This window comes from Mya arenaria, chromosome 16 (assembly GCF_026914265.1).
Source record: "Mya arenaria isolate MELC-2E11 chromosome 16, ASM2691426v1".
Lineage (NCBI taxonomy): Eukaryota > Metazoa > Mollusca > Bivalvia > Myida > Myidae > Mya > Mya arenaria.
In genome coordinates this window covers 35174902-35202693 of record NC_069137.1, presented here as the reverse complement: position 1 = coordinate 35202693, position 27792 = coordinate 35174902, and the positions used below count along the sequence as shown (strand labels likewise).

Here is a 27792-nt window from a genome sequence, read left to right as displayed (position 1 = left end):
TGCAAAGTTGTTTTTCTTTTTCACTCATGTCCGTCTTATTGGAATGTTTTGTTTTTCTTATTAAAAAAAAAACGCAGATGAGTTTATATCAACTTGATGGATGCACTTGCAAATTCTCATCAACTGTCGAAGTATATTGATATTACACGCAGGTAAGCGTTTCAGCAGGTCGTCATAGTATGGAAGGGAATATCCGCCAGGACATTCATACTGCTAAATGACATTGTGATGTTATTAACTTGCTTATGCGTTCTGCAACATGACAACTGCATTTTAGTTTCTTACATTTGATATACAAGCAATTCATCTGTCTTGCTTCTTATTGTTAAGGAAACAATCCTTTCATGAATATCATTCATTCTTGCATGATATTGCGTTCAACCTTTTTGTTTGCTTACTGCAATATTGAAATGTTTATTTATACTATTCATAACTGCATTCTATGTCTTTTCTTCGCGCCTACTGAATGTAACGAGCAATTAACTTCCTTGTGGATCTTTCGTATTTCTTAACTTGATTGTTACTGCCTTTTGGAATTTACATTATTCATGTTTGCAGCCATTTGGTTCTTTTTTATAGAACAGTTTCCCTGAAAAAAAAATAAACCAACACACACGGCAGTCATAAATATGTAAATTTGCAGTACAACGAAAATTTTATTCTGGTAAGTGCATTATAACATTACAGGGAACCAATAAAAATGTCAAATTCTAGCGCAAATTACTATATACGGGAGACCACTCTCGACAGCAAATTCAGGTGTTCGGCAGTTTCCGTGGGTTAAACGGTGAGAGAGTCCAAACTTACCCGTCTACTTCCGTACTTGTGTTGTTTTCATTGGAAATGATGATGCGGGAAGTTTTGTCTTCAAATGAGTTATTATCAACAAACGAATAGATCGTTCGATTGAAATTACAGAACATACACTACTACTGACTGACAGGGATATATCCTGTCGGCAAAGGTAATTTTACAAGCTTCAAACGCCTTTTCGATGCCTATTTCTTATTGACATTTTCTGTTTGCATACGGAACACATTATAGAAAATAAAAAATGATAGAAATCAATGTGTGACGTTTTATGAGTAGTACTACTCTTACCTTAGACTTAGTCAGTTCGTACCCTAGTCATCTCATATGCTGTTTGGTCAACTGATTCTTGAAAGTTGGGTATGTGTGTTGATTATGCACCAGTCAATTGTAACCATGCCCCCCACCCCCATGGTCCGGGGAATAGCAGGGACTTTGACTTTCGGTCCAGCCAAGCTCGGGCAAAGTACTCACCCTGCAGGGACAAACTGCTCGTGAAACCCCCGCCAAATGCTCCCGCACCCAAGGGACCCTAGGAAAGGCCCATTACCCACTATATTTGGCGGGAAGACAAAACCACCGCAGTTACCCGGCACTGCGGGGCCACCTGAAAGGTAAAAACATGGCCCATTTCCCCGGCTATCCCCGGTATACCCACGGGACTGGGGGCTCGTGGTTACAATTGACTGGTGCATTATTATGTAGTGTTAAATTATATACCCATGTACATGTTATATAAACAATGCATCTCATACTATTAATTATAATTAAATTTGCTATTAGGAGCTGGTCATGGACCTTTGCCGTCCTTTATCCAGAGCCTTCCACAGCGATGGCAGATATATCGCTGCTTGGATCAACACTTGACCACGCCGTTGAGTCCAGGATCTCAGTGGCAGCCATGACAACATCAACAGAATGACATCTGCATACATTTTGCACCTCTTCCTTGTGTAAGAATAAACTTTCCAAGACCTCAGCATCAACATTTCTGTATTTAAAACTAAAAATAATAACCTGTTTGAAACATATTAGTTTATAAATAATTATATACAGACAAAGTAAATTATATCATTTGTTTCATAAATGTGTTTTATTTTAAATGCTGTAAACGCCATAGCTTCATACCTGTAAAATTACTGTTTAATGATAGTCTGTTTAATCATTTAATTGTATATGGGCAACATTTGATGTAACATCACTTAATGGAATGTTTATACAAAAAGTCATTGCGAATATGAACAGTTTTCAAATGAGTACATTTAAATTGCAGGCTGTCAGATTGAAACATCTCTACTCTGACAGAATGAAGTGAATGAATCACCAGGATTGTTCCTCAGGAAAATCTCTTCAACCGGCTGTTGACAGTTTGCATGCTCTTTGGATGGAATTACCTTAGCTTGGCTTGCAGAGAATCTGTTATTTAAAAAAACTGGGCTGCTTTGTGTTATTGATTTATTGACCTTAAATGTATTTTATATGTATTTTGCCACTATTGTAAAAAGCAATGGGCATATACACTAGCATATGTTTGCAAACAGACACATTTTATTTTTGTAAATATCTTGAAAATACATTTTGTAGGTTGACCTCAGACCATGAAAGATTAATGGTAGGTTATCTTTGACCAGAACATGACCAGTATTGTTTTTGAAGTTTGTTGGTCAAAGGTGATGGTCATGGCAAACAGTGGTTATTCTGCACAATGACTCTTAAATTATTTGACCTTATACCATTGATATTTAGTGATTGATATATCAGTCCAACACATATGTAACTGGGTCCTGCTGAAATTCAGCAAGAGATTATTAGCATTGCAAATCATTATTTGTGCATGTAACTGTAAATACTATTACGCTTTGTGTCAGAAACTTGACCATCACAAATTAGTGTCATTGCTGATCTTATCTTGTTTCATTATTTTGCATGTTTTGTCTCAGAAGCATCCTTCATTTAAGATTAAACAATAGAACAGATCTCAATTGTGTGAAAAACTGCTGAAAATTTTAATTTTCTTTAAGCGTCTATAAGTAACTTTTGTAGCCATAAAACATCAATTATCAATTCAAGGGGGTGAAAGCAAAAAGGTTCTGTCTGCTTCTTTATTTAATGTCACTTGGAACCTTTTTGCATTCGCCCATGTTATTGGAAATTTAAGAAAAAACTATCTGATCTTTTGACAGCAGTCATATATATCACTGTTTTCTAGACATCTAGCAAAAAATACCTCATTCCAAGACAATTAAGATGTCAAATCAGTTGATCCGGCTGTGAGAGAGTAGCTTAAAACAAAGACTATATGATATGTTATGTTTCAGAGCCAATGTTTTTGTATAATTATATAAAACGTTTTGCATTTACATGTTATTAAATCTGTGTAATTTATTCAACTTGCTTATTATGTCAATATTGTAAAAAGGTTATAAAATAGGCTAAATATGCACCATGTACATGAACTGTTTAAAATCACCCTGAGCCTCACTGCAAATATTTAAAACTGTATAATTTTCATCTCTGAGGGAGAGGCATGTGTCAAAAGGTTGTGCCCTTAATCATCCCCTCTTATATCAATTCCTCCTTGTACTTAATACCAGGAAATCACTGGTATAAATTAATAGTAAAACATTCTTTATGGTCAAAAGTCAATATTACAGTCATTGGTTTTTAACCAAATTATTTTAATAAATTTATGTAAGATCTTTGCACATACTGACAGATAATTGTCTTAATTAGTTAAATGAACAATAAAAGGTTAAAATGCAGTCATATTTGACTGACTTTTAAAAAAGCCCAGTGTACAGCTAAGGCGAAATGTTTTTTTTGTTTCCACGAACCTGACTGATCACTATTTTTTCTGCTGGACCTACACTTTTTTGCTGTAGTGGGTATTTGTTTTCTTAATTTCCCAAAAAAACGTGTTTTTTAGTGAACATGTAAAATTTTAACCATGTTGACAAGCTTGACCATTTGAAGAATAAGGAGGCTGTTGGTGTCCAGTTCAAGGTTTTGGGCAAGTTGGCATTTTCACTTAAAACTCCAATACCTGTTACACAGTTGTTCAGGACCATCACACTACATGTACACCCTATAATCTTCAAAGATATCCCAGGTAGTCATGATCAACTCTTCAAAGATACCTCAGGTAGTCACGATCATCTCTATAGATACCCCAGGTAGTCATGATTACATTTTCATAGAAACCCCAGATAGTCATGATCAACTCTTCATAGATACCCCAGGTAGTCATGATCAACTCTTAATAGATACCCCAGGTGGTCATGATCAACTCTTCATAGATATCCCAGGTAGTCATGATCAACTCTTTATAGATACCCCAGGTAGTCATTATCACCTCTTCATAGATATCCCAGGTAGTCATGATCACCTCTTCAAAGATACCCCAGGTAGTCATGGTCACCTCTCAAAGATATCCCAGGTAGTCATGATCACCTCTCAAATCTACCCCAGGTAGTCATGGTCACCTCTTCATAGATACCCCAGGTAGTCATGGTCACCTCTTCATAGATACCCCAGGTAGTCATGATCACCTTTCAAAGATACCCCAGGTAGTCATGATCACCTTTCAAAGATACCCCAGGTAGTCATTATCACCTCTTCAAAGATATCCTTTTGTAACGATGCAGTTGTGCAAGCATACTTTAAGACTACGATCCAATAGGCTGGTCGAGGGGAGATCAATGCTTCTGGCAAACACTAAGCTGTTTGAGTGTTTCCATCTCTTCTGGCAAACACTAAGCTGTTTGAGTGTTTCCATCTCTTCTGGCAAACACTAAGCTGTTTGAGTGTTTCCATCTCTTCTGGCAAACACTAAGCTGTTTGAGTGTTTCCATCTCTTCTGGCAAACACTAAGCTGTTTGAGTGTTTCCATCTCTTCTGGCGAGCGACTTATACAGTGAATAAGTGCAGTCGATCGAAGCTCAAGACCGAGATGTCAGATATCTGCTCTTCCAGGAAACCATCAGCAGTGTTGGTGTTGATGTTGTCATTGGCTTCTTTGTTGTCCACAACTTCTGCATTGGCTTCATTGTCTGCTCCTTCATCGGCTTTCTGGTTTGCTTCTTCATCTGCTTCATGGTCGACTTTTCGGTTGACAAATGTTGTTGACAGCAGGCATACAACCTACCTGTTTATCCTACTCCAGTTGATGGCCCAAATAACACAAGGCTGCATACTATTTTCCTTGCTACATGCATTGAACAGATTATGTTGTACCTTGAATAAATTTAACCCACAGATACATCCAATTGTTTTAATTCTTTTTATAATGGATACTTAGATGATATCCAGAAAGAATTACAGCAAACATTATACTTACAACCAATCTGGGTTTTTTTTTTAAATAGTGAGGTCATTTCTGGTAGGGTGACATCATAATTTGTCATACATGAAGTCATATCCTGTTTAAAAAGAATAAGTACAGTAAACTCAACGAGCTAGACCCACTTTCCTCGCTCACTTCGAGGGATAAAGTTGATGATCTCGGACTTCCTCCGAGGGAAAAACTTATGCCCTCTCTAAAATTCCACCGAGTTTCTCTGAGTGGCTGGTTTACCGTCAAGTTTAACATGAACAATAGTGTTTATAAATCCTCCGATTTCATGACCCTGTGGCGTAACTCTGTGTCTAATTAGATAGGCAAAAAATCATTCTTGTTCAGAAGTAATTTGTTTCTTATGCTCATGTACATTGTAAATCATACTGATTCATATAATTTGTATTTGTGTCTGTAAACCCCAATTTAATATTGTCTCGACTAGTTAATAGTAAACATTGAATAATTGATGTATTGCCACTAATTGTATTGCATCATAAAACAGCCGATATATTGCGCGTGATCAATGCCATATATATAAGGAATATACCATTGGTGGTTAAAAATAGCTATGACGTTTTAGGAAATTTTTCACAGAAAACGAGGCAAGAAGGCCTTCAACCATGCGCTTTGAATGTGTGTTTGACCTCCTGGTTTTCGGGAAATGTGTTAGAAATAACCTAGCCTTTTTCAGAAATGTATTTAGCAGTATATTCAGTCATTAGTAAAAACATGTTTATAAGATGCATGTGCATAAAGTGAAATATGACTGCATTCTTGTGGTAAGCTAACTTCATGCAAAACGGGTTGAGGAAAAAGAATTATAGCAATGAACTGGAGCCGTCATAATCAATTGAAATTTAAAAAAAAAGAGTTTAGCATAGATTCTTATCCGCAAAGTTTTGCGGAATTAACCCCTCCGAGGAATGCCGCGTTCGTTATTCTTCGGTCGACTGATCTTCATTACGAAATGCCTTGATGCCTTAAATTCAAACTCTGAGGAACGTTGACAGTCAATAAATTCATTGTGTCGGCCGCGACAGCAAAAATCCATAGAGGGGAACGGAAAGTGGGTCTAACTCATCAAGTGTACTGTACTGAACGTCTTAATTTTTTTTTTAATCATAACTAAATACCTAGCTTTCCTTGATTTAGATGGAAAATGTACAACTGACAGTATCCATATAAATCTTTGTTATCAATTCAAAATGAGATTCAGGAATAAATGTATGACTTGCCAATCAAGTAACTATTGTTGCCAATTAATTTTTTTTTTAGAGAAATGTTATGGTGTTAATTTTTATTACACTCGTGTAATACGAAAAATATGAGATGGCTTGATTAAAATTAATGGCATGTGATAAAAGCCAGTCAGAAGATGTTTACATCTAGTTAGGACCAATCAAAAGGCATCATTGTACATGTATTGTCAGACCCAATATGGCAATATGTGTATGCATGCAGTAGTGGGCAATGTTGGCCAAATGGGGGGCACCTGGGGCGTGCCTTCTCCCCTAAAATCGTCCAAGTTTACTTTTTATTTTCATATGGAAGAAGAAAAGTAATAAAATTCGCACAAATGCACCAATTCGGACTAGAAATTGTTAAAATTTTCTTTCGTGAGAACCCCTAACCTCCTCTGCCAAATCCTTAAATCAAATAAATATCGTTTCTGAGGGAGGGGCGCAAGTCAAAAGGGTCCGCCCCTAAGTAACACACCCTCTAATGTCAAATCCTGGATCTGCCCCTGTTAATAGTGATGTGACTGAGTCAGAGGAATAAAGATTATTTAATAATTATGATTTCTTTTCTTTTTTCAGGTTTATAACAGTCAAAACACTGATCCTAAGCTGACGAGATGGACTTGAGCATGGCAGTTACTGTAAATACGCACAGACTATATGAATAAGAATATGGTTATGAAAATGAAATCTATATAATAAAGTTTCACTACCTCATTAACTGATATGGAGACATGTGTATTTATACAAGAGAGAAACATAGGGATTTGCAACGAAACCAGTATGGCTGTGAATCAGGTTCTGTTGATTTATTTTAATGGAATCAAAACAATTTACATGTGTTAATTGCAGACTGGGACTGATTAATCAAATGAAGTTAAGTTGTGTACAGACATAGTTTTAAAACAGTTAGAGACATCAGTATGAACAAAGGAACAAGCTAAATGCTGTCTGAAATAGTATAGACATGAAACACAGAGAACAGCAAAGATGGAGCAGACAGGAAAGCAAATCATTCAATCCTTAGGTCACCAGCATACTCATTAAAGTAACAGCGATGGCAGACTCTTATGTGTGTAAGAAATGTGGAAAAGTGGCAAAGACGAAGCAGGCTCTGGAAAGACATGCTGCCTACCACGAAGATGAAAGGCCGTTTGCTTGTGAGGTACTGTGTTCAGTCTTTACTGTTTGTGCTTTATAGGGTCACAATTAAGGTTAATGCAAATATTTTTAACCAGGATATCACAAAGTGAACAGTGCAGCGTCAAACTTACCTTTGATATCAAATAATTTTAATAATGTTTTTCATATATATATATATATATAGTAACCAAACTTGGTATATAGGAAGAGTTTATGGAGTCATTTCATGGGATTGCATTAAGGGCCGCTAGGGTCAAGGTCACTTTTACTAAAATAGAAAAAATGATTGGTACTGAGTAACTTAAGTTAGGGTTTACATATTCCGATTAAACTTGGTATATAGGAAGAATATATGAAGAACTTTCATGGAATTGCAATTCAGGCCCTTTAGGCCTAGGGTCAAGGTCAAGGTCACGGTCACTGTTACTAAAAAAAGAAGGGTTGGTACTGAATAAGTCTAGTAAGGGTTGACATATTGCTACCAAACTTGGTTTTCAGGAAGATTTTATAGAGAACTTTCATGAAGTTGCGTTTGGGGGATCAAGGTCAAGGTCACTGTTACTAACAAGGTTTTTTAGAAAAACGGTTGTTACTGAAAAACTTAGAGTTGACTTATTGTGACCTGTAACTTTATTTATAGTATGTATGAAGACTTTATGGAGAACATTCATGGGTTTGCATTTGGGGCTCCTAGGTTTAAGGTCACTGTAACTAATAAAAATAGAAAAACAGTTGAAACTGAATCTCACGACAAAGGCTGATTATTAATACTGTTATTGAAAACCTAAGTTCGTTGCATGATGTGGTGTTGCCTTTCTTTTAATTTTGATGCATTATTATGTTACTCATTTCACTTTAATGATTGAAGGGAAAAACTTCCAAGTGATTTGTGTATAGATAAACAAAAATAGCTATATTTTGGCGTTTTTAGGCTATTTTTCACTATTGGCGAATTAATGCGCGCACGGGCGTATCAGCCCCAGCGCGGTTAGAACTGCGGTGATCACATTTACATTCACATCGAACATACCTGGTAGGCAATAGCTACGGACTGCGTTCTGCATATTTATAAGCTTGCTGTAAATAACACTGTATTGAGTTCTAAATCTATGTTATGCGGTTAATATAGATCGAATAAGCTGCGTTTTGCGTAATATAAAGCAATTTAATTGTACACTTAGCAATTATTTAATATCGGCAACTTACAGAACGCAATATAAAAAGCAGAATCCTATATACCTGTGTTTCGATTTTGCTTCAGCCGCAGACCGATAATATGTACATGTACATTGTAGTTTAGAATAGAATGTGGGTTAACGTATTCGAACAGGTTTACTCCTCGGAAATAAACCCTGCGAAGTCGTCAAAACCAGGAAAAATATGGATCATATTATGATGCAATTAAATGCTAATTAAGCTTTAAATATAAATTCATAATGTTTCAAATGAATGCTTCATTTTATCCAACAATCATTTTCTTGGGGGGATTTAGTTATTTCATGAGTAAATTTTCTATGTTTAAAATTTCTTGACATTTTTTATTGAGATTGTTAGTTTATACTTGTGTTTGTAAAATGTATGTCGTATAAAACCATTCTCTTGTGTAAGTACATACTTACTAACAACCTTTTAACAATTAATAAATGAATATTATGCATTTTTACCACTCAAATTAAATGGCGTAAAACATTGACAGCTAGCTATCGACCTGCTACAATTTGTGTCATAGCCATGTAATGCCGAACGGAAAGTATGTGAATATTTCTCAGTTTGTCTCAGTAATTTTGGTCCAATATTTTGAGCATGTAGCATGATGCATATGCATTTTTTTTTTTAAACTGATATAATCTGTTCATGTAAATCTGTTCGTTTTGTCCATGAGTGATATACGTTGATGGCGTAATAAGATAATTGTATGTACATCAAACATACAGGAAATAAATAGTATGTGGGTGATTCGAGCCAGAGGTATTTGGTGTTGTAGAAAGAAGGTTTAAACATTAAACTAATTAATATGTCCAATGCATTTTGTTGGGATGCATTTGGTTTAGCTGGCATACAGTACACTCAACGAGTTAGACCCACTTTCCTCGCTCTCTCCGAGGGATAAAGTCGATGATCGCAGGTTTCCTCCGAGGGTAAAACTGTTGCCCTCGCTGAAATCCCCCCGAGTTCCTCCGAGTGGCTGGCTTACCGCTGAGTTTAATATGAATGATAGCGTTGAGAATCGTCCGATTTTATGATCCTGCGGCGGAACTCCGAGTCTAATCAGATAAGCAAGAAATCATTCTTGTTTAGAAGTTATTTATTTTTATGCTTATGCACATTGTTAAGCGTAAAAGATTCTTACATGTACCAACGTTTAATTTGTATTTATGTCCGTAAACGCCAATTGAATATTGTCTTGAATTATAAACATTGAATCATTAAAGTATATCCACTAAGTTATTGCATCATAAAGCAGCCGACTATTTACACGATTCTGACGTCAAGCGCGTGATCAATACAATGTAGAATATACTATTTATTATTGGTGGTTAAAAATAGCTATGACGTTTCATGGAATTTTCCACAGAAAACGAGGCAAGAAGGCCTTCAAAACCATGCGCTGTGAACTTTGAAAGCGTGTTTGACCTCCTGATTTTCCGAAAATGTGTAACCTAGAATTTCTCGGAAGAAATGTGTTTATCAGTCATAAGCAAAAACACGTTTATAAGATGCATGTGCAACTAGTGAAATACGACTGCATTCTTGTGGTAAGCTAACTTCATGCAAAACGGGCAGAGGAAAAAGAATAATAGCAAATTACTGGAGCCGTCGTTATCTGTTGAAAATTTTAATAAAATAAATATAACTTCAGCGTAGATTCTTATCTAGTGTCCGCAGAGTTTCGCGGAGTTAACCCCTCCGAGGAACGCCGAGTTCGTTATTCTTCGGTTGACTTATCACCCTCCAAGGGCCTTAAATTCAAACTCCGAGGAACGCGGACAGTCGATAAAATCATTGTGTTGGCCGCGATAGCAAAAATCCGCGGAGGGAAGCGGAAAGTGGGTCTAACTCGTTGAGTGTACTGTACCCTGGTAGTAAATTAAATTCGCCCAAGTCAAGTTTCAAGTGTAGAGTAAATTCTACTAAAATTTCCTTAATGCCTTTTCCGTGGCAGTGCATTGTTCATTAAGGGTGTAATAAAATATTGAGATATATACTTACAAGTAACTATTTGGCATAGTCCACATTTCAAGTTACTTATACTGCATGATCTCATTGAGAATCAACTTTAAACTCTAAAAGTGTTGGCGAAGGAAATTATGAGCGAGCATATACTATCTTAAATTTTTTATGTTAATAATTATGTTTTACAATTACATGACTATACTCACAAAACGTTGCAGGCCGAAAGCCATTCAACGCTTTAAGCGCTTTGATTTAAATGGTGAATTTGTGTCCACGTAGCTAATAAATCCCAATTTAGAAAAGCTATGTTTTTTTGTTCATTAATCTTTTTTCGATCATTCAAGTCAAAAGTGTTCAGCATAATAATGCATTGAAATAAAAGAAGACCTATATTGACTCTGTTCTTATTTTGATAACTGTTATTTTACTGGACTTATAATGAAAATGATTACTTCTATCTTGTACCTTAGATCCCATGGTACTTTTTTTAAATTATTCCAGGTTATTGGTACATATATATATGTATATTTGTGACTTTCTGATTGATTAATTCATATATTCAATTTGTTTGTGTGACAATTTCAGCATTTAGTATAATAACTTTATGCTTTGTTATATGTATCCATTTGCTTTAAACCGGCATTTAAGAATATATTTTTTTATGAAGGTGGGCATATTAAAATCGCACCGTCCGTCCGTCTGTCGGTCCGTCCATCCGTCCGGCTCTGTAACTTTCCCTTTTATGGACAGATTTTAAAATAACTTGCCACATGTGTTCCACATACCAAGACGACGTGTCGCGTGCAAGACCCGTGTCCCTACCTCAAAGGTCAAGGTCACACTTAGTGTTTATTCACAATGGAGTGCTGCATATAAGGACATAGAGTATAGGTTGTCGTGTCCAGGCTGTAACTTTCCCTTTTATGGACAGATTTTAAAATAAATTGCCACATGTGTTCCACATACCAAGAGGACGTGTCGCGTGCAAAACCTGTGTCCCTACCTCAAAGGTCAAGGTCACACTTAGTGTTTATTCACAATGGAGTGCTGCATATAAGGACATAGAGTGTAGGTTGTCCTGTCCGGGCTGTAACTTTCTCTTGTATGGACAAATTTTAAAATAACTTGTCACATGTGTGCTACATACCAAGACGACGTGTCGCGTGCAAGACCCGTGTCCCTACCTCAAAGGTCAAGGTCACACTTAGTGTTTATTCACAATGGAGTGCTGCATATAAGGACATAGAGTATAGGTTGTCATGTCCGGGCTGTAACTTTCCCTTGTATGGACAGATTTTAAAATAAATTGCCAAATGTGTTCCACATACCAAGACGACGTGTCACGTGCAAAACCTGTGTCCCTACCTCAAAGGTCAAGGTCACACTTGGTGTTTATTCACAATGGAGTGCTGCATATAAGGACATAGAGTATAGGTTGTCGTGTCCGGGCTGTAACTTTCTCTTGTATGGACAAATTTTAAAATAACTTGCCACATGTGTTCCACATACCAAGACAACGTGTCGCATGCAAGACCAGTGTCCCTACCTCAAAGGTCAAGGTCACACTTAGTGTTTATTCACAATGGAGTGCTGCATATAAGGACATAGAGTATAGGTTGTCGTGTCCGGGCTGTAACTTTCCCTTGTATGGACAGATTTTAAAATAACTTGCCACATGTGTTCCACATACCAAGACGACGTGTCGCGTGCAAAACCCGTGTCCCTACCTCAAAGGTCAAGGTCACACTTAGTGTTTATTCACAATGGAGTGCTGCATATAAGGACATAGAGTATAGGTTGTCGTGTCCGGGCTGTAACTTTCTCTTGTATGTACAGATTTTAAAATAACTTGCCACATGTGTACCACATACCAAGACGACGTGTCGCCTGCAAGACCCGTGTCCCTACCTCTAAGGTGAAAGATACACTAATTGTTTATTCACCAGGGAATTCTGAATATAAGGACATAACAGTGTAGGTTGTCAAGTATGGGTGGTATTTTTTTATGTTCAGAGGCAATTTAAAATAACTTGCCATATGTATTTGACACGTAAAGGCAAGATCAACTTTTCATGTACTGACCTTGTTCGTAGGTCAATGTCACATTCGGGGGCATTCGTCACATACTTTGACAGCTCTTGTTTTACACAAAAATAGGTTGAGCGTATTTTGTTTAAAGCTGCACTCTCACAGATTAAACGTTTTGACAACTTTTTAGCTCACCTTAGCTGTAGGCTGAGGGTGTGCTTTAAGGATCGATGATTGTCTGCCGTCCGTCGTCCATCCACACTTAGTTTGTTAACACTCTAGGGGTCACATTTTTGCCTCAATTGTCATGAAACTTGGTCAGGATGTTTTTCCCAGTAATTACTCAGAAGAGTTTGAATTTGGGTCATCTGGGGTCAAAAACTAGGTCACAGCGCCCAAATATGGAAAAACCTTGTTAACACTCTTGAGGAAACATTTTCAGCCCAAATATCCTGGAAATTTGTCAGAAAGGTTGTTTTGATAATTTCTAGCTCAAGTTTGAATATGGGTCGTCTGGGGTCAAAAACTAGGTCACAGAGCCCAAATATGGAAATACCTTGCAGCCCTTTTTTATGGCAAATTTGTGGCCGATATTGGGCCCCATTCCCCATGGAGTAAAGTATATATTTTTCCCCAGGTTGTGTTAAAAATTCCCCCATTGTGGAAATTTTATTTAACTACTATCTGTAGAAGTCACATTTTCATTGTCAAACTGTGAAAACCGGTAAAGATCAGGTGGGCACCATGTTAAGTTTCAAACAATCGATAATCTAGCTCGCATGATGGTTACATGATTTTTGTAAATTCCTCAGTTTTGCAATATATACAAGTTAATTTTCCCCTGTCAAAAGGCTCCGCCATACTTCCCCAAATTAGTGGAAAAAGGGCTGCCTTGTTAACACTCTAGAGGTATCATTTTCAGCCGAAATATCCTGGATATTTGTCAGAAAGGTTGTATTGATAATTTCTAGCTCAAGTTTGAATATGGGTCATCTGGGGTCAAAAACTAGGTCACCGAGCCCAAATATGGAAATACCTTGTTAACACTCTATAGGTAACATTTTCAGCCCAAATATCCTGGAAATTTGTCAGAAAGGTTGTTTTTAAGATTTCTAAATCAAGTTTGAATATGAGTCATATGGGGTCAAAAACTAGGTCATAGAGCCCAAATATGGAAATAACTTGTTAACACTCTCGAGATAACATTTTCAGCCCAAATTTACTGGAAATTTGCCAGAAAGGTTGTTTTGATGATTTCTAGCTCAAGTTCGAATATGGGTCATCTGGGGTCAAAAACAAGGGCACAGAGCCCAATTATGGAAATACCTTGTTAACACTCTCGAGGTATCATTTTCTGCCGAAATATCCTGGATATTTGTCAGAAAGGTTGTATTGATAATTTCTAGCTCAAGTTTGAATATGGGTCATCTGGGGTCAAAAACTAGGTCACCGAGCCCAAGTATGGAAATACCTTGTTAACACTCTATGGGTAACATTTTCAGCCCAAATATCCTGGAAATTTGCCAGGAAGGTTGTTTTGATGATTTCTAGCTCAAGTTTGAATTTGGGTCATCTGGGGTCAAAAACTAGGGCACAGAGCCCAATTATGGAAATACCTTGTTAACACTCTCGAGGTATCATTTTCAGCCGAAATATCCTGGATATTTGTCAGAAAGGTTGTATTGATAATTTCTAGCTCAAGTTTGAATATGGGTCATCTGGGGTCAAAAACTAGGTCACCGAGCCCAAGTATGGAAATACCTTGTTAACACTCTTCAGGTATCATTTTCAGCCCAAATATCCTGGAAATTTGTCAGAAAGGTTGTTTTTAAGATTTCTAAATCAAGTATGAATTTGGGTCATCTGGGATCAAAAACTAGGTCACAGAGCCCAAATATGGAAATACCTTGTTAACACTCTCTAACATTTTCAGCCAAAATATCCTGGAAATTTGCCAAAAAGGTTGTTTTGATGATTTCTAGCTCAAGTTTGAATATGGGTCATCTGGGGTCAAAAACTAGGTCACAGAGCCCAAATATGGAAATAGCTTGTTAACACCGTCGAGGTAACAATTTCATATTTCTCTATATTTCAGAGAAGCCAACTCCCTGTTATTGCCCTTTAATGATCAACAAGTCTATAACACAAAGTTTTACTGAGGTGAGGGATATAGGGCCATCTTGGCCCTCTTGTTTATTTTATGTCTTGGAATTAGCCAATTTTTGCGATAATCCATGGGTGAGGGTGAGCTATTAGGATCGATGAATGTCCGTCATCTGTCCACACTTAGTTTGTTAACACTCTAGTGGTCACATTTTTAGCTCAGTTTTCCCGAAACTTGGTCAGGATGTTTGTCCAAGTAATTACTTGGACGAGTTCGAATATTGGTCATCTGGGATGAAAAACTAGGTCACATGACCAAAAAATCTTGTTAACACTCTAGAGGCTACATTTTCAGTCCAAATATCCTGGAAATTTTTCAGAAAGTTTGATGATTTCTAGCTCAAGTTCAAATAAGGGTCATCTGGGGTCAAAAACTATGTCCAGGAACCCAAATATAGAAAAACGTTGTTAACACTCTAGAGGTAACATTTTCAGCCAAAATATCCTGGATGTTTGTCAGACCGGTTGTTTTGATGATTTCTAGCTCAAGTTCGTATATGGGTCATCTGGGGTTAAAAACTAGATCACAGAGCCCAAATACGGAAAAACCTTGTTAACACTCTAGAGGTAACATTTTTAGCCCAAATATCCTTGAAATTTGATTTTTAGCTCAAGTTTGAATATGGGTTATCTGGGGTCAAAAACTATGTCACAGAGCCCAAATACGGAAAAACCTTGTTAACACTCTAGAGGTAACATTTTTAGCCCAAATATCCTGGAAATTTGATTTTTAGCTCAAGTTTGAATATGGGTCATCTGGGGTCAAAAACTAGGTCACAGAGCCCAAATATAATAAAACCTTGTTAACACGTTAGAGGTAATATTTTTAGCCCAAATATCCTGGAAATTTGTCGGAAAGGTTGTTTCGATGATTTCTAGCTCAAGTTCGAATATGGGACATCTTGAATCAAATAATAGGTCACAGAGCCCAAATATGGAAAAACCTTGTTAACACTCTAGTCACGGATCGCAGTTCTCACTATTCAGTATAAATTTCTTTACAGCAATGAAATTTGTATCATGTGTACAGTTTTGTAGACAGATACCAATGTTGTCCTTGGATGACCTTGGCTGTGACCTTTTGACCTACTTTGTTATTCTTTAAGCTGCTGCAATGAATTTTGGACCATGTGTACAGTTTTCAAAACTTATATCAATGTGATCCTTAATTGACCTTGACTGTGACCTTTTGACCTACTTTTTTTTTTGAAGCTACAGCAAAGGAATTTGGACCATGTTTACAATTTTGAAAACAAATATCAATGTTGTGCATGGATGACATTGAATGAGAACTTTTGACATACTTTCTTATTTTTGAAGCTACAGCGATGGAAGTTTGGTCATTAGTCGAGTTTTGAAAACAAATACCAATGTTATCCTCGGATGACCTTGACTGTGACCTTTTGACTTATATGACATTTTGACCAAGTGTACGGGTTTGAAAACAAATATCAATGCTGTGCTTGGATGACCTGAATTGACCTACTTTCTTTTTTTGAAGTCTCTGTTAATGAAATTTCGAGCATGTACACAGTTTTAAATATCAATATTGACATTGTCAGGTGACCGTTTGACCTACTTTCTTATTTTTGATGCTACAGTTTTGAAATTTGAACCATATGTGCAGCTTTGAAAAGAAATAACATATTTCTTTTATTACAATGGCCCTCTTGTTTTCAATTGCACTGAGCAGGTAATTAATAGTTAAAAGCTGGAATAGTGATCTCTTTTCACAAAATCTACCTTCGTCTTTTCTCAAAAAGATGAATATTTATAAGCTTCGTCTATTAAATAAATACTTTTCTGGCATACCGGACGTGTGTTTCTGGTCATGTGACCAGTGCTGGAAAACCCCATCTTACACCCCCCCCCCCATGTAAGATGAGTCACGCGCAACAACGCGCGACTTCTTATTTCCTTTATTGTATGGTTAATGAAAATAATATTATGCCATTTCAATAAAACGCAATCAAATATATATGTATGCAAGAGTTTAAATTAAAATTGAAAATAAATAATTGTAAAATACACGATTTTTAGTTATTTATAATTACTACGCTTTATGACGTCAGTAAACAACGTCTTAGCGCTTTTTGGTGAAATGTACAAAAGTTTGATTTCTACGTCATTTTTTCCACAAACTGATAATTTTAGATATGCAAGAAAATATATCAATCATGTTTTTCCGGTACGGATGGAAAAATCCGACACTCGGGCACGCTGTGTGGCCGGTAACTCGGCAAGCCTCGTTACCGGCTAACGTGCGTGTCCTCGGGTCGGATTTTTCCATCTGTACCGGAAACACATGATAGATACTTGTAAGCCTACTTAAATTTCATTTGATGAAAAAGACGAAGTATCTTTTCATAACAAAAAAGTGCAGCTTTCATAAAAACGCACCTTCATGAACAAACAAGCAGCTTTTTAGAAAAAAAATCCATAGCTTTAGCGATTTTTTTTAGAAAAAAAGCTTAGCTTTTATGAGAAAAAACTAAGCTTTAGTGAAGCCTGTTTTATTTCTGACAATATGGCACTCAAGGGGATAAGGTTTGACACTCTTCTAATTTTCTAACTAAACGACTTAAAGACTTAATATTAAAATGAAATTCCACACATTCAATATATGAACTGTTCTTATTGGCATGGGTCAGTTGGTCAGGGCTAAAGACTCCACATTTCGGAACATTTCTAGGACAAAGTTGTTAACACTTTGTCAATATGTGTGATAACACATGAACAGGCATGGCTTGGTGTAGAGGCAACACATGAACAAAACAGAACATCTTGCAGAGTGAGATATAAAAAGTTCTGGTCAATGTTAGATCACAGAAAATAATCAAAAGTATTTAAAACAGAAAGCTAGACTAATGCAAAGGGACAATGTTGATGTGACAGTATTCAGAATTTAAAGAGAAATAATGATATGTGTACTTGAATTGGCCTGATCAAAATACCCAAATACAGCTGGCATTACCATAATGATAACACTGTGTTATATTCACTGGAACTTTATTGTCCCCGTTTCACTGTTTAAGAGAAAAATATGCAGCCGAACTCAATAAGTTTATATGCCATTCACATTATTGAAATTCTGATTCTAGATAGACCTGTCTAACATGTGCTCATGTTTACAAACCTAAGAACCCATGAGTTAGCCAGTTTGTTAGCTCCTCCTACAATATTCAAATTTTGAAATTGAAGATATGCATTTCTTATTATCAAGACCATTTTTAACATAACGCTATGATTTATGTATACATATGAATGGACACAATTTCAAACTACCTGCCTAAATTTTTATGGGATATAATAATTTGATTTAAGGTTTAAATTTTGAAAAATGCTTCCCTGATTTGAAATGCTTTCAAAAAAGCAGGGGAAAACACCCACCTGCCATTACCTCCCTTTTATACCCCAGTGGGGTCTTTATGTAATATAAATGATTACATGAATAATTGGTATCTAATGGAAAGGCTTTGTAAGGCAGAGGAATGCTTTTTATATATACATGTAGTACAGACTGCTAATAATATGTAACAAAAGTAAGTAGCACCGTCGGAATGACTTGAGAACAGTCGAAAATATAGAACATTTGTCACATCCTCTGGATTTAGTGGACTCTTGTGATGATAATTATTTTAATTTCAAGAACTTGAAAATACTAATTGAATAATGTTATATTTCAGGTCTGTCTCCAACGGTTCAAGAACTCGGATGACAGAGGGAAGCACTACCGGCGTCTTAGACGGGACAGCAAGTTTAATATTGCTTGTACCGTTTGCCACAAACACTTTAAGTCCCATGAAATTCTTCACAAACATTTGGAAATATTGGGCTGCCTGTCCAAAGCCAACAACGAAGACCCCGGTGGTAGTGATGTGAAGATTGAAGCTCTAAACGATGAAGCTACAGGATCTGAAACTATTGTTGAAGAGGTTCTAAAAGATGCTAAATCGACTGAGTCATGTGTACCAGATCAAAAGTTAGTGAAGTGTGTGTGTAAGATCTGTCCTGCAGGGTTCTTAGATGTCGATAGTCTTAAAACTCACTATAAAATAGTGCATAATGAGACTAAGAGACAAGTTTGCTTGCAGTGTGGGCAGACACTTAGCTCAAAAGACAGTCTGGCAAGGCATTTCAGCATATTTCATCAGCAAGATTATCCATATCAATGTTCCCTATGTGATCAGAAGTTTAAGATAAAGGAAGGATTATGCCGCCATATTAAATTTGTTCACAAAGATAAAGGATATGAATGCGATATTTGCCATAGGATATTTAGCCAGCCAGTCAACCTTAAAAAGCATATGGCTGTGCATACAGCAGAAAAAGAGTTCTTGTGCACATTTTGTGGGAGAGAGTTTAGATGGAAGCAGGCGCTTCAAAAACATATGCTTTTGCATCAAAATGGAGCTAAAATGGTAGGAAAGGTTGACAATATGGGTATAAATTTATGCCAAAAACATGATGATTTGGTGAAGCCAGAGGAAGGCTTTGTAAATGATAAATCAGAGATACATGTTTTAATTCATGATGATGATGAAGATGACGATAATAATGACGATGATGATGATGATGATGATGATGATGATGATGATGATGATGCTCAAAGTGATAGTTTTGACTTGCCTGAAATTTTGAGTGTAAGTGGTGCGATAAAAAACGGAGGCATTGACTTAGAACTCAATAAACATTCAAGAAATGTGAATGAACCTGTAGAGTTTAATTCAAGCCCTGTTCCTTCAGACGTTACGAAAAGCAAACAGATATGCTCTGACGAAATTAATGATTCTTATAATTACATTATTGTTAATGATGCTATAGCGTGTGAAGAAGATACTAATGAAGAAACTATTTTAAAGGAAACAAATCAAGATACATCAAGCTTAAATATTGATACAACAAATCTAAGAAGAAAACGAAAAAGTAGTGAACAAGCTTTACACCTCGAACCTGGAAAATTCTCAAAAGTTTATGAGTTTGCCAGTATAGTTTCAAACTACACCAGCAAACAAGATGAACTGGATAACTTTGATAGTAAACAAAAAACACATGTTCATTCGCTGAATATTGGTCAGGATAAAGTTATCAAACATAGCAACAGTAATGACTGCATTGAAATTGATGATGATTCTGATGGTGATGATGCTTACTCGGAAGAATCCCATAGACAGTCATCAATGTCTAAACACCTCACTAGCGTTCCAGCAGAGATGGACAAGGATGCTCCTCCATGGTATTTCAAACCTGCGTTTATTCACAAAATAATGTCAAAGCCGAAACTTTATTCTGACGAGGATAGCAACGATTTTACTTATTCAAATACAAAGACTGCATTGGTTTCACCAGAAATCTCAGAGAGAATAAGACAGGAGCAATTGTTAGCTAAGAAATTCCAGGTCAAGGTTATGAGTCCCACCTCTCAGGCAATCATTTCCGGACGGACAACCAGCGCTGTAGAGGCTAACAATCAAAGCACAGCAAATAAACCAAATGGTAAGAAAATGACCAATACCGGAATGTTAAAATCAGAAGAGCGTGGTCTTGGAAAATTTTCTTTGGTGAAACACATGTTGTCGTTGCAAAATGAAGACAATTTTGACAAAGCAATATTTCGAAATCCATTGTACAGTGCCCCAGCAGATATAAATGGGTTTAAGAAGTTAGTTGAGAGACATAAAATCTCTGCTGGTGCTGATGATGATCTTTATGATTTATCTGCCAAGCAAAATATTCCATTCATGTGGCTGGGAATGAAAAAGACGTCTATGACAACAGACAATAAACGTAAACATGAAAACCAACATGCTGAAAGAAAAGGTTCCACTGACGAAGCACTGCATTCGTGTGATTTGAGCTCTAAGAACGTGGATAGTGTAAAACGAGGTAACGATGAAGATGTCTGTCGAAATAGATCAACAGCAGAGGTGTTTTATCCTACCGAGGAAATTAATCAAATGGTAGATGATAATGTACAGCACGAACGTGACTCCTCAAATAGACACAAGCACTTGTTTCAACGTGATTTCTCGTGGGATAAAACGCAATCAAGTCTAAATCATACCACATCGCTTCAACCATATGATTATAGTAAAACCCACGAGTCTACCAATCCACAAGAAAGTGGACACCTGATAGATACAAGTCAAACACACACTCAAGCGAAGGAAATGCGAGCTACTCAAACTAGGCCACACGTTATGTCTAACGAAGTGTCGGCAACACAAACTAGCCCACACGTTTACTCTAATGCAGTCTCGGCAAATCAAATAAGACCACATGTGTCTTATACTGGATCGACTTGTAGGACGGCAATGTTTAACAGGCATGATTGTCACACAAAGTTTAGCTTTACACCGGGTGATGCGTCTATGTTGAACAACCCATTTGTTCTCTCAACCTCAGTTCAAGATTTTTCACTTAAATCTCAAAATCAATGCTCAGATATTTATCCAGAGAAACCGTCAGTACACAAACCGTGTTGTGATTTAGGTAGCAGATCGCCAAGGACACAGGCAAGTGTGTTGTACAGTTCACCCGGAAATAACACCACGCATGAAACACCCGCCCATACAACAGAACTATCCAATCAAACTCAGTTTCAAACACAAGTACAAGGCTCTAAATTACCGTCATCATTCCATGCCGACTCCCATCTTGTAAAGAGACAGAACTCGTATGCATCTTCATCCGAACAGCAGCCGCAGTTGTTAAATCGACAACATTCCTTAACATTTCGTCATTCTGGTGATAACACATACACTGCCATTAAAACGAAAGAACTGGGAATCAGTGACTTGGATGAAGAAAGATCTGTAAAATATGATACGGCGAACGCGCATTTATTTGCTGATTCAAATACTGTTCGGTATACAAATCGAGACATAGCTGTTGAATCCAACGGAAAAAGTGGTGCATTGAAGAACGACAAGCCACGTGCAAACGTTGTAAACCTACAGCACATAAGGACTTGAACTTTAAATGGTCTGCGTTGACAGGACTTAGTGCCATAACTTGATCTAATGGAAATTGGGGTTTTTATATCCCCGACAAACAAAGTTTGAGGGGGTATTTTGGAGTCACCTTATGGTCAGTCGGTCGGTGTTCAGTCTTTTGCATTTTTTCTTGTCCGGAGCATAACGTAACGAAAGTAGTTTTATCAGTATATTATTACAAAATGTTTAAAATCATTAAACTGTGAATCTAATGTATAGTTAAGTTTAGGTCAGGTCTAGAAGGTTTTCATAGTTACTGAACCAGCCGGCATTTGGGGGTATTCGTCACTTGTGTGGCAGCTCGAGTTGAACCTACCTGATCTCGGAAACGGTAATGTGTCCGTGTTTGAGATGTTCGGGCAGAGTGGTAACTAATTACTTGTATATATGGCATTGAATATAACTTTGTGAAGTGCGATTATTTTAATATCCTAGTCCCATTTTTGCAAACGTGTTGAGTCTAACCGTCCGACTTCAGATCTGAATTATATTTCTGTTTAATCAAATTACAACAAGAACAATGAAAATTGCTAAAATACGTGTAGCATGTTCTATTATTATCTAGTCGTTTTTTTGAAACCAGGTTACATAAATGATGTTTTGTTACCTTCATAAATTCAATGCTTAGTTTGACTTCTGGACTCGATGTGTATGTGTTTATAGGCCCTGATATTGTTGTTGAGATTTTAGAGCTGCCTATTTTTTTGATATGTTTACATTTCATATATCGGTGTTTGCTTCATTGTTTTGTTAATGGTTAATACGTTTTGAAATGTTTTGTTATATGTGTATTGTTTTCATTATTTGTATTCGTTATTGATATATGTAACTTGTTCAGAGTTTATCTTGTTTGAGCTTAGGCAAAGTGCTCAATTGCGCAAATAGAGTGACCTCCCGTTGATCGTCTTCTTTCTCTGTTGTCACCAACTGCTCTTCGTTGCTTGACACAATCTTTAACAATGCTCATTTGGTGGCCCACTATCAAAGATGTTGAATTAATTGTATTCTATTGTAGATTGAACTGCGATGACAACGGGAAGAAATGCTTTAAAATTTATTAATTTGATGGCCTGATTTTGAAATAATTTCTCCGGACTTGTCCGTTACTATTTGTAATCAATCTGCTGGGTTTCAATATTAGGCCTTTACCCATTTTTATGCATGGATAATTATTATGTTTAACTCATTTAATAGTATAAATAAAAAAGCATATGATGACAAATTTAGCAATATATTGGTGCTTTTATAACTGGGGAATATGTAGCCATGCAGCTATTAATTATGAAAAAAACATATAAAGGCTAATATTGGTTTATATGAACACAAATCATATGGGGAGTTTTTGTTAATGTTGTTTTTTTTTTATTCTAAAAACCAAATGAGTCAATCATAAAAGCATCAAAATGTTTGTTTTTTGCATCAACCTGTGTTTTGCGCCTTTAAAAGTTGAATATCATGTGATGGGGTTGATGAATAATAGAATAGTTTTTCAAAAATTGATTTAAAATAGAACCCGCAGTTCCTTAAATGACGCTGAATTAAGATTAAAGCGGTTGCAATTCAACATGTATATGGGCATCAAATAGCGGGATCGGTTTCCCTATATATTACTGTTATGTTCAAAATCTTAAAACCAGTGTGATACGAAAAGACGATTTTAAGATTATTTCACAACGTTAATGCCTTCAACAATTGCGGGAACAGGATTTATAAAAAACAAACGGACTAGTTGAATCTCCTTGATTTTTTTCGAAATGTCTGTATAGTTGTACAGGCATGTTCCGTTGGTTTGTTAACAAACGTGTTTGGATCTGCATACGTGTGGAACATAATTGAGCGATTTGGGCCCCTCAAGTGTTCATTGGATGTATTTTTTCTGTTTATCAAAGTGTGAATTTATCTTGATTTGAAAAAGATATGTTTGTTGTTAGATGTTTAATTATCGGAGCATAATTTTTGTATTTCCGTTTATTTAGTAGGTCATTTAGAAAATATGGCACAAAGTGCGGAATGTTCATAACATGTATATACTCATACCTATTTAAATATGTGAAAAGCCTCACTGTGGTGTTTTGATATATATATATGGCTTTGACATTATTTGATTATGGTTGTTTGTTTTATGGCTGTTATCTTGTATAGCGTTGCATAATATTAACTGTTTCACAAATATGTTACGGGTTTTGTATGACGTGATTTGACGTCGCCTTCATTGCATGACCTACATGTATAGGGATCTTGTTGTTTGGCGTCATCGTCAGCTGCGTTGCACTTTTGTCGCCGCATTTCACATTTAATATTAACCAAACTTGGATAATTGAGTTATCGCAGTTTCATTCCGAAGTTGAATTATTAGATTTTGAAAACATTTGTCCACTCACTACCTCCAGTCTATCATATCCAATGATTATCAAACTTTGTGACAAAGCATGATATCTCAATCTTTAAGAAGTAGATTGCACATTTCACTCGGAGGTTATAGCCTTTGAATTGTTATAATTTAACCAAATTAACTTCATTCACTATTTTAATTTGAACCTGAACTAAACTTGATGACGATGTTTATGTCACGAACAAGTTCGATAACAGTCAGATCAAGTAATTCGCTTTCAGTTATAGGTCACAGGCTAACAGACTTTAGAACCGGTTATCGAAATCAGGTATCAGTCAGATGTACTATTGGCATGGCAGTTGAAAGACTCAATGCGAAGGGCTTATAAAATGGGACGTATGTTGTTATGTGGTTCAAACTAGTGCGAATTAATACTTTTAATACGTTCATAAGATGGTAACGTCAATGTGAATTTGAAAGCAAGCCGAAGAATCTGTAATAAATCTTTGTGAGGAACCGAGGGATAAGGTAATTATAGATCATTACTTAGGTTATAATAGATAAGTACGCAGAAAAAAGAAATGTGTTGCCTTACTTTATCAATACGTATATCCAGACGTCAGGTTTCATTTAATTAACCTTGCACTAGCAAGAAAATTGCGATATGAAAGCATTATCCATATATCCTAGTTCATTTAGGTTTATCAGTAACTGTTATGAAAGTAATATATAAACATCTCAAAACAAATACATATATTGCGCAATGTTCATTATTATAGTCCTGAAGGAGGGTATACATCTCTGCTGTTATGAATCTAACTGATTGAGTAAAAAAATACATAACCTTCTCTTATGAAATGACAGTCACCTATCGGTTACAGTTGGGGCCACTCGAACTATATTAAGGGTTCGATTGTTATTGCCTGTGAACAGAACTTTAAAAGAAGTAACTTCAGGCTTGTTGTGCCTACAACCTTTCAGCATTTTCGTTAAAAATGTCAGTCTTTTTACTTCTTTCTTACTTGGGCGCCTCCTTTCTTATCATAACCAAATATTGGACCATTGTTTATGGATAAATTGTCTGACCAATGTAAAAAAACAAACAAAGTCAACCAACAATAGATTTTCAGTTACCACAACACAATCGTATTTTTAACTGACTAGCTCATTGCAACTTTAAAACAATGCATATGGGTATACAATACAAACATAGTTGGACTGTGAATTATTTATTATTTGTTAAAATATAAATATGCCCCTTCCCCAACTTCATCAAGTGATTATAAAGAGAAAAACGTTATGTTCATACTTTCGTGTCAATTCGTTTCAATAACTGTGTAATAGCTCAAAGCAGGCGACATTTTCCTTCGGCAGGATTCTAGTTGATTGTATAGTTTTATTATAGTTTTATATTCATATTGGGTGAGCAACTTAAATATAAACATGCATTTTTAAAACAAATATATATATACATTGCTCAATTTTCATCATTATATGTTCCTAAAGGAGGGTAAAAATCTCTGCTGGTTGTGCGTTTCAGCACGTTGCGCGTTCCAACCACTTACCTCCGAGACAAATGCCATGCTGTGAAAGGTCTTGAGTTATGGTATCTGTTTCAAAACTCCCACTAAACGAATGGTATGTTTTTAACTCTTCCATTTGTTCAGCGGGAGTTATGAGCTTTAGGTTTCAGTCCTTATTTATCCCTTACGTATATAATTACCTCAATACTTTGCATTTAATACACTTAATATACGCCTTTTTAAAAAACAGGGCGTATAATGGCATAAAAATGCGGTAGACGTCAACCAAAGTTGTCATGTCTAGAAATTCGCAATTGCTTTGTCCTAATTTGAATAACCAGCATAAGCATTTTTTTGTAATTTAGGAATTTTTAGCCCTATATTTGCCAAATTTCAATGTGCCTTTTTGTTAACGTGACTATTACTCTTCCAATTTTTATCTGTTTTATTGTTTATGGCCAAAATATATCTGACTGTTCTGATAACCATATTGACTTTGCAACTCAGGAGTTATGGCCCTTTATTTGTCAAAGATTGACCTCATGCTTCCTTACTTGACTAGTGCTTATCCAGTGTTTACAACACGTGTGTACACCTTAATTACAGACATAATTATTCTCTATTTCCTGCCTGGTCTCTTTTGCCAGGCCTTCGTTATTGCATTTGACCCAATTGACTCGATCGCTCTCATTTGTTATTGCCTTTGACCCAATTTACTCGATCGCTCTCATTCGTTATTGCCTTTGACCCAATTTACTCGATCTATCTCATTCGGTAATGCTTTTGACCCAATTTACTCAATCGCTCTCATTTGTTGTTGACGTTGACCCAATTAACTCGATCGCTCTCATTTGTTATTGCCTTTGACCCAATTTACTCGATCGCTCTCATTTGTTATTGCCTTTGACCCAATTAACTCGATCGCTATCATAAGTTATTGCTTTTGACCCAATTTACTTGATCGCTCTCATTTGTTATTGCCTTTGACCCAATTTACTCGATCGCTCTCATTCGTTATTGCCTTTGACCCAATTTACTCGATCGCTCTCATTTGTTATTGCCTTTGACCCAATTTACTCAATCGCTCTCATTTGTTATTGCCTATGACCCAATTAACTAGATCGCTCTCATTCGTTATTGCCTTTGACCCAATTTACTCGATCGCTCTCATTTGTTATTGTTTCTGACCCAATTTACTCGATCGCTCTCATTCTTCAACATTTGTTTATCAAATATTTATGCTGTTATACTTCTGAAACAAATTAACGTAATTAAGGCTTTTGTTTTCGCATTCTCAACATGATTGCTGTTTGTTTTTTTATGACCCATGGCCGTTTTCATAAGTTGATATATTTTTTCAATAAGTTTTACCGAGGTTATAATTATGAATTACACAATAAATATTTACTAAATAAGCGAGTTGTCATTCATGTCAAGAGTAGCCAGGAGTTGAAAGATATAGCAACTATTCTGAAATTATTACGATCATTGTTCGCTACTCAAACATGTCTCAATTGTGCGGTTGGCAGCATAGACGATATGGTGAACACTTATTAGTATGAGGATATAGTGATATCAACACATTGCTTGATATATTAAAAACGACCGGGAAGAATTTGGAGTGGTCGAATAATACACGTGGTCATTTAAAACGGGTATATACCAACTTTGACTGATTCTGCAACGTATTGCTGACAATGGGTCCGACACTGCTTTCAATTGATTATTTACCTTCCCTTTATTAACCCTTTATCTAACTTCTAGGAAAAAGTCGCATTTTAAAGGTCAAATCTCTACATCCAATTTACACACTCATGCGCCTCGCGTCTTGTTTTTTTCTCTCTCGATAGTTTAAGAATTAAACGCAAATCCATACAATAAAACAACAGCAGACACATGCCATATATGCAGTATTCTTTACATGATACATACTGGACCACAGACCGGCAATTCACACGAACTGCAGAGTTATGGCCCTTCTTAATATCTATATTTTAGAGTCGTTTAAAGTTTAGATGCGTTTGAATAGTTATCAAATACAGTCAGATAT

General features: G+C 36.3%; 1 protein-coding gene across 3 annotated transcripts; it reads left to right on the top strand.

Moving 5' to 3' along the window:
- On the top strand, window positions 1-27154 carry LOC128222106 (uncharacterized). 3 transcript variants are annotated; one of them, XR_008259072.1, is made up of 3 exons: window positions 1-152; window positions 1594-1763; window positions 2084-3195. XR_008259072.1 is itself a non-coding variant. In XM_052930955.1 (3 exons), the coding sequence occupies exons 2-3, from the start codon at window positions 7442-7444 to the stop codon at window positions 21864-21866; spliced, it is 3396 nt and encodes a 1131-aa protein (XP_052786915.1). In that variant the 5' UTR covers window positions 1-152; window positions 6964-7441; the 3' UTR covers window positions 21867-27154. The 3 variants fall into 3 exon arrangements, 1 of the variants encoding a protein (XP_052786915.1); XM_052930955.1 differs by lacking the exons at window positions 1594-1763; window positions 2084-3195 and adding exons at window positions 6964-7549; window positions 18579-27154; XR_008259071.1 differs by lacking the exon at window positions 1-152 and adding an exon at window positions 206-964.
- Window positions 27155-27792: the final 638 nt, after the last annotated feature.